The 8,366-nt window shown below is 40.1% G+C and overlaps 1 protein-coding gene across 1 annotated transcript in view; it reads left to right on the top strand.

Moving 5' to 3' along the window:
* Positions 1-5,517, top strand: part of ABCB4 (ATP binding cassette subfamily B member 4) — a 64,057-nt gene extending 58,540 nt beyond the window's left edge. Inside the window, exons 25-28 of the mRNA XM_054726326.1 lie at positions 918-1,115; positions 2,250-2,456; positions 3,981-4,127; positions 4,685-5,517. Of these exons, the coding sequence (XP_054582301.1) occupies positions 918-1,115; positions 2,250-2,456; positions 3,981-4,127; positions 4,685-4,891 (759 nt within the window). The 3' untranslated portion in view covers positions 4,892-5,517. The remainder of the gene's footprint in view (positions 1-917; positions 1,116-2,249; positions 2,457-3,980; positions 4,128-4,684) is intronic.
* The last annotated feature ends 2,849 nt before the right edge of the window (positions 5,518-8,366 follow it).

Consider the following 8,366-nt stretch of genomic DNA (forward strand, 5'->3'; position numbering starts at 1 on the left):
TAGTGATTACACTGACATTTATTCATCTTGGTGATATTTACAGATCTAGGATTTGGCCAACTTTCCTGGCATTTTAAAATTCCATAGGGAGTTTCAAGGATTCTGAAGTTTAGCACATCAAAAGTTAAAAAAAAAAAACACAACAAAAAAACAAAAAACAGAAAAGAGTCCAGATGTACTGGAACTGGCTAATTTTTATGAAAACTTAGTCATTTCTACATGAAGGTATATGCATATAATTCTGTATGTAAATGCAATGAGCAATTTGGCTTTAATCACATCTTGTAATGACTGAATTACAATTGGTAAGAAGGCCACTGTCTTCACAGTGAGTAATCGTACACTTTACTGTTTCCAAAGTTAACTCAAGCTTGGATAGGAGGGTTTTTGCATGACACAAGCTGCTGTACATTTTACTGCACAAGAAGCAGTGCAGGTAAAGAGAGAGGCTATCTTTCTGGGACTTTCCCAGCTGTTCATGTTCTGAGAAACTCGCTGTGCTGGTGAGTGAGAGAAAGAGGCTGCCAGGGCTTGGGACGGGCTGCCCACTGAGCCTGCAGGTGGAAACTGCCCTACGTTCCCACACCTTTGAATCTTCAGCCACTGCCTTGGCTCCAGGCTCCCGATTGTCCTTTGAGAACGCTAATTATTTGTCTTAAATGAACCAGAAATCGAGGGTAGATAACCACTATCTATGATACGACTATTTAATGTAACCTGTTACCCATCTCCCATCTTCATTTTATAGAACAGTTTTCTGTCCATATTAACGAGTGTTAGCCCCAATTGTACTGAATATGACTTTTATGTCTTTTTACTACAGTCTTTGGTAAAGTTTTCTTGAAATAATACTGTTTATTACAATAAGGATCAGACCGATTACAATAGCAACATTAAAAAACAAATTTTGTTTTTAGGATAAGTTTGAAGGAAATGTGACATTTAATGAAGTCGTGTTCAACTACCCGACCCGGCCCGACGTGCCCGTGCTGCAGGGGCTGAGCCTGGAGGTGAAGAAGGGCCAGACGCTGGCCCTGGTGGGCAGCAGCGGCTGCGGGAAGAGCACGGTGGTCCAGCTGCTGGAGCGCTTCTACGACCCGACGGCCGGAACCGTGGTGCGTGCACTTTCTTCCATCGGTTACCTGATTGAAGGCAGTATCTCAAGTGGTTAAACCAGTATGCCCACAATGGAAAAACCTGCATAAGACCCACAATCCTATTGATAGAATGACCACATTCTATAAACCCTAAGTCAGACAGATATTGGAACAATCAGGTAGAACATCTGGAATTTAGTTCAGGAAATAGTGAATATCAAGTTGACCTCTATCTGCTATGGGCCTTTTGAGCCAGCCTTATCCCCCTAAGTAAACCCTCAGTTCCTGGTTCATAAAGGAAAGCACAAACTCCTGCCAGAGTGTTAAGTAGGCTGCCAGGACAGGCTACTGCCTGCTTGTTCCCTCCCCACCTGCTTCTGCTTTGCCTTCTCCAACCCTGAACTCCAGGCTCTCTGGCTTTGACCCCCACCTTCAGCCCATTCGTGTTTGGCTTTCATCGTTGATTTCCTGGGATCTAGCTCCTGTGTCTGTTTCTCCTCTGGTGACTCGAACCTTGCAGGAAGCTGCGTTGCAGTCACTACATCACAAGGCTGCTCTGGAAGCATCATGCCTCCTGCTTACAGCAAACAAAAAATAATCAACCTGCCACCAACCAAACCATTCTCCCAAGGACACTGCCCCTTGACCTTGCACACTTCCCCTTGAACTTTAGTCCTTGGTGCTGTCAGAGAGAGAACAGTTAGGGCTGGTAGATCTCAGGGGGAAGGAGTAGAAGTAGGTCAGGAGGTAGCCAGCTTTCAGAATCTGCCTTTTGTTCTGGTATGCCTGCGGGAGAGGGACAAAGTCAAGTTGAGAGGTTGGAGTCATTCCGGGGACAGCAGGTATGAGTAGAACACCTAATTCCAGGCTGCCTAAAGGCAGGGGATGGTACCCTTGCCTGAAGAGGGCAGATAGGGACAAAGAGAGGAATATGAAGACAGGACCCAATGTGCTGTCATTTTGCCAGTTAGGCCAAGAAAGGGACAGCATGATCATCATCAAAATCGTTGGCTATGTTGGCCTCCAACAGTGTAAGTGTGTAGGGGCTATGAGGCCTGGTATTTCATAAACTGCTGATGCCCATATGCACCCACATCCGCTTAGTTTTTTCTTTTCAAGCCCTTCTTATCATTTGTGGGCTTTGGTTTTCAGCTGCTGGATGGTCAAGAGGCAAAGAAACTCAACCTCCAATGGCTCAGAGCCCAGCTCGGGATTGTGTCCCAGGAGCCCATCCTGTTCGACTACAGCATTGCCGAGAACATCGCTTATGGAGACAACAGCCGGGTCGTATCCCAGGAGGAGATTGTGAGTGCAGCCAAAGCAGCCAACATACATCCTTTCATCGAGACCTTACCCCACGTAAGTTAACTGGTAACTTCTTAGGATGAAATCAGAATCAACTGCACACTGTTTCCCTCCCCACACAGTTCCCAAAGTCAAACGCCAACAGTCTGGTAACAGAAGGTGTCTATTTACTAGCTCTCTGACCTTGGACAAGACACGGAACTTCATGATACCAAGTGTCCTTATGTCACGTCTACCTCATACAAATGTAGTGAGAACAAATAAGGTGATATTAAGTTAACACACCATATCGCAGGTTGCGAACTGGTGGGTTGCATTCAGACTGAGGCCAAGTATCCCTGGTGATACTTTTTTTAATTAAACACTTTATTTTGAGATAAGTATAGATTCGAATGCAGTTGTTAAGGAATAGGGGGATCTTATGTACCTTTTACCTAGTTTCCTCCAATGACAAAATGGCAAAACAACAGGATGATATTAACATTGATACAATCCCCGGATCTCATTCACACTTCGTCTTATGTGTACACATTTGTATATGTGTGTATTTAGTTCTGTGCAATTTTACTGCATTATAGATTCATGTATCCACCATCACAGTCAAGACACAGAACATTCTATCACCACAGAGATCCCTCATGTTGTCCTTTATAGCTCATACCCCTCCTTCCCACTCTCACTCCCCCAACCTCTGCAACCACTGACTGTTCATTTCTGTAACTTTCCACTTTTAGAACATTATATAAACTTACAGTATATAACCATTTGAGATGAGCTTTTCTTAGCCTAATTCCCTGAAGGTATGTGTTCATCCCTTTTTATTGCTGAGTAGTATTCAGTTCACTATAAACTGAACCAACTCCATTTGTACTTTTATCCATTCTGTGCATTTTTAGCTTAGAATGTTCTCTCAACTTCTCTACTAAAGTATCTATAATTTATCTCCCCTTTCTCCATCTCCCACCTTATCTCCACAATTTCTATTTCCCTCTGTGATCTTTCATAGCATGTTGCCTATACAACTCATTTGCTACTTAACTTGTATTGAATGCTGAATATGCATTTCTCTTTAGATTTTAATTCCTTCAGCGTAGGAATAAAGCTGAATTCATTTTTACACACTTCCCACAGTTCTGGGCATAACAGGTACTCAGGAAATATTTAAGTGAGTGAATGAGTTTAAAAGAGAATAAACAAACTGGGTTCCTTGTTGGTCATCTGATTATATCGACTTTTAAAGAATTTTAAGCCTTAAACATTAACATTTAACCTTTTTAGGACTCCAGTAACATCAGATGACATTATGATAATGGTAGGAATTCGAGAATTTGTTGCAGAATACCATTGAGAATTAAGGTCACTCGTTTTCTATTTGGATTTTGAAAACAAACTCTCTGTTAAATGTAAAAAAACAAACATTAAATGGACAACTATGTAGCTGTTACAGAAACTTTTTATTGATTCAAATTTTTTTTTCTTATAAGTAGTACTGTCATATGTAAGTAAAAGTTTATTCATTATAACATTAGTAATTTTGCTGGGTTAGGACCTTAATTAATTTTGTTGACTGACTTGCAGAAATATGACACAAAAGTGGGAGATAAGGGGACTCAGCTCTCAGGAGGTCAGAAACAGAGGATTGCGATTGCCCGAGCCCTCATCAGACAACCTCGAATTCTGCTGTTGGATGAAGCTACATCCGCTCTGGACACTGAAAGTGAAAAAGTATGGCCTTCCACCTCACATCTATTTAATCTGTAAAACAGAAGGGTTTTGTGCTATTAGCCATGAAAATAAAAATACGTAAGCACAGAAAAAAGTAAATAGAAATTTAGACAGTGGTTATTTTGAGGTAGAATATTTTCTTATTCCTTTCAGTATTTTCCAATTTTTCTAAAATGATCATGTATTACTTTTAGAAACACACTAAAAGTAAAGCATTCAAAGAAAAGGGCTGCATAAATCATTTTAGCATATTAATTCTCATGGAAAACAACACTCAATAAAAGGGAACTAGTTAAGTCAAATATTTTGTGACTAGTTAGAAATTGTAACTACTTGTGAAGATTATAGTGACAATCCATTTTTATTATAATTAAAAAGATGTACATAACTGTATGTGATGTCAGATTATATTAATACACAGGCATAGAGGCAAATATTCAAAGAGATAAGAAATGAAAGAAATTTTCTTGCTTGGATGGTAACATGTTTAAATTTCCTTTAATGCTAAAACCTATTCAGATAATTAAGGTGAGGCTTCTGATCTGATTTGTGTATAGATTGTCCAAGAAGCCCTGGACAAAGCCAGAGAAGGCCGCACCTGCATTGTGATCGCTCACCGCCTGTCCACCATCCAGAACGCAGACCTGATCGTGGTGTTCCAGAACGGCAAGGTCAGGGAGCACGGCACCCATCAGCAGCTGCTAGCACAGAAGGGCATCTACTTCTCCATGGTCAGCGTCCAGGCTGGGGCGCAGAACTCATGAACTCTTGTTATCGCATATCTTAAAAAATAAACTCAAAGCATTCTACAACTTTTGCTGACTTGTAAAAGAAGTTTTCTAAGTCATCGTAAAATACAGGTACATCCAATCTGGGGTTTGCTATTACAACATTTGAAATTTTGGAGTTCTAAATCATCAAGACACATTTCTTAATGAAATATGAAAACAGCTTAGCTCTTCCTGAGTTTTCAGAAACATACGGGGGGAAAGAGCAAAGTCCAGGTGTATAAAGCTGTAGAATTAGTAGAAGCCATAATAGGGACAGTTATTATGGTCCTGAACAGTTGGGTGGATGGATGTTTTGAGAACATTCTCCCCAAGTTCAAAGAAAATATAAATTGTTCAAAAGCCTACTCTCTCCCTTGGTAGGTTTCCAAATTATTCTACTGGGCATTGATTTTTAAAAATGAACGTATCCCCAGCTTTAGGGTAGTCAAAGAGAAAATACAATTTCCCTTAGACTCTGCAGGCACACATTCATTCTCTAAAGCGAAAAGAGATGTCATTAAGTATTTCTTTTAAAGAAATGTTTAAACTCATGAATAATTATTGTACATATATCAGTATAATTTGTAACACTGGAAATACCAATAAAAATTCTTTTTCTATAACAACTGTATTACTTTTTCCAAATAATACTGATATTCCCAGGATGTGAACCCACTTCTCCTAACAAGAAGGAAATATATTTAGATGAAGGGCAAAAAGAAATATTCCAGGCAACCCTTGGAAACTAACCACACTGAAATGTTTTTTCACAGTTTACCTCAGCAAAATCAATTATTTAGGTTGGTATTCAAAGCAAGTTCTTCTACCTGTAATGAACCATATACTGTATTATCAAAGATGTTTCAAATGTGACCATGTGTATCAGTAGACAATTTCAGATTAACCAAGAGGAGAACGAGGCAAGGGGCATTAGCACAGTGACTCAACGTGAGCAGAATTCAACTGACTCTTGTGTAATTGTTCCCAAAGTTGCCTGATGAGGATCATGGGGCATCTGCCCTGGAAATTGACTCAGTAGGTCTGGGTTGAGGCCCAAGAATCTCTCCGTAGAGAGCATTCTGGGTGACTTTTAACTTGAGGCAATGTAGGGAAACGTGTTGAAGCAGGAGTAAGAAGAGACTCCTTTCCAGGAGGTGACCCATTGCTAAAATACTCAACTCTTTAGATAATGTTGAAAAACAATACACCAAATGACTGTGAAGTGCCTGGAAATTTAGTCTACAAAATTGTACTAGTGAGGAAAAGGTCCAGAGTTCATAGAAGCCAACTCTGAATGTTTTCACAAAGAAATACACCAGACTTACCAAATTCAGAACATACAAAAATGTAAGAACAAAAAGGACATCCAACCAATATTATTAAATCTATTGTCATTTTTATGTGACAGATTGCTACAATTAGCAATGTAGCAATGTCCCCTCTTGTGTCTATTTACATTTTTTATAAGAGGGTCTCATTTTTTTATTATTTAATATTTTTATTGATTTCAGAGAGGAAAGGAGAGAGAATCATTGATCGGCTGCCTCCTGCACGCCCCCTACTGGGGATCGAGCCTGCAACCTGGGCATGTGCCCTTGACCAGAATCGAACCTGGGACCCTGCAACTTCTACCTTTCCCCTTTAGAACACCCACTGGCAAGTATAGAAATCCAGTTAAAATTCTGAATGGTCAGACAGCACGTGGAAAGGGAGTCCCAGCCACCAGTCCCCGGACAGTGGGTAAAGCCATTTCAGACTTCCCAGCCACGGCCAGCAGCTGCATACATGACATCAAACCTGGGACCCTTCAGTCTGCAGGCCGATGCTCTATCCACTGAGCCAAACCAGCTAGGGCTTTATTTACATTTTTAAAGTCATTTATGAAATTGACTTTTCTGCTTCTCTTAATCAAGGTGAGACTTTTCCCCTGACCCCTTAAACCTGGACTGCCCTTGTAACTTGTTTTAACCAATAGAATGCAAAAGATGTGACATCATGCGACTTCAATGTGACTTCAGAGCCTAGGCCTCAAGAGGCCCTGCAACTTCTACCTTTCCCCTTTAGAACACCCACTGCCAAGTACAGAAATCCAGTTAAAATACCGAATGGTCAGACAGCGCGTGGAGAGAGCGCCTCAGCCACCAGTCCCCAGACAGTGGGTAGAGCCATCTCAGACTTCCCAGCCACAGCCAGCAGCTGCATCCATGACTCAGGCAAGACAGAAGCAGACCTCCAAACGGGCACCGTCAACTGACACAGTCGTGAGGAATAACACATTGTTGGAAGCAGGGAGTTCGGGTGGATTATTACACAACAATATGCAACAGGTCAGAAAGTATAAGGTCACACAGGAATGAATCACTTATTCAAACACAAGAAGCTATATGATTTTGAGTTTTATTTTCGGAGGGTAGAAACTACAAAACTGAACAGAAGAGAAAAAAAAAAACACAACCACTAAAATCCTGAGAATCTGATTCAATATTTAGTCCTTGTAGTCATTAATTCTGATAACTAATTTTAAATATAAGTGCTTTAATTTTATATTCACAAACTAATTACAAAATATACTAAAATGAATTTTGTTAGGTTTTGTTTTTTTTTTAATGCGTGTCAGAGGGTATAAACCTCCCTACTACAACTTATTTTTTGTCTGTTCAACAGAAACTTTTTTTTTTAATCCTCATCAGGAGATATGCTCATTGATTTCAGAGAGAGGGAGAGGGCGGAAGGGAGAGAATTAGGGAGAGAGAAATACTGATGTGAGAGAACATCAATGGGCTGCCTTGCATACATGTCCCGATCAGGGATCAAACCCACAACCTAGGTATGCGCTCTGCCCAGGAATTGAACCCACAGTTTTTCAGTGCATGGGATGACACTCCAACCAACTGAGCCACCCCAGCCAGGTCAGCAGAAACTATTTTTGTTAATCACCATTAACTTATAGTGGTTTCTCCCAAATATAGTAAGCTTGCATCCCTGTGGAAAATGTGAAAGACACTGATTTCAGGGAAATTAGCATCCAACCAGGTATTTCATACCCTTTGGCAATTAGAAAAGGTTAAAGTGCCTGAAAGATAGACTCTATGACAGTGATTTCCAACCAGTGATCCGTGGCATTTTTAATGACTGATAGTCAGGGACACTGACCCTTTTTCCCTTAGATTGTAAAAAAAAAAAAAAATGACAACAGCAAACAGAACAATAGCTGTCCAGGGTGAATGAATCAAAATTATGCCTATTTTTTGGTCATATTGGCCAAAAATACATTTTTTGATGTGCCATGAGATGAAAAAAGTTGAAAATCACTGCTCTACCATGATGTTCAGAGAGGGAATTTATAACCTACAGGTATCAATAAAAATATTTAAAAGTTAAAATTAGACTTGCATTGTTAAATTTTGTAGAATTGCATTGTTGAGGCTTGCATAGTTCTATAGTCACTATATCAAAATTTGCATTGTTG

Source organism: Eptesicus fuscus, chromosome 14, assembly GCF_027574615.1.
Source record: "Eptesicus fuscus isolate TK198812 chromosome 14, DD_ASM_mEF_20220401, whole genome shotgun sequence".
Classification (NCBI taxonomy): domain Eukaryota; kingdom Metazoa; phylum Chordata; class Mammalia; order Chiroptera; family Vespertilionidae; genus Eptesicus; species Eptesicus fuscus.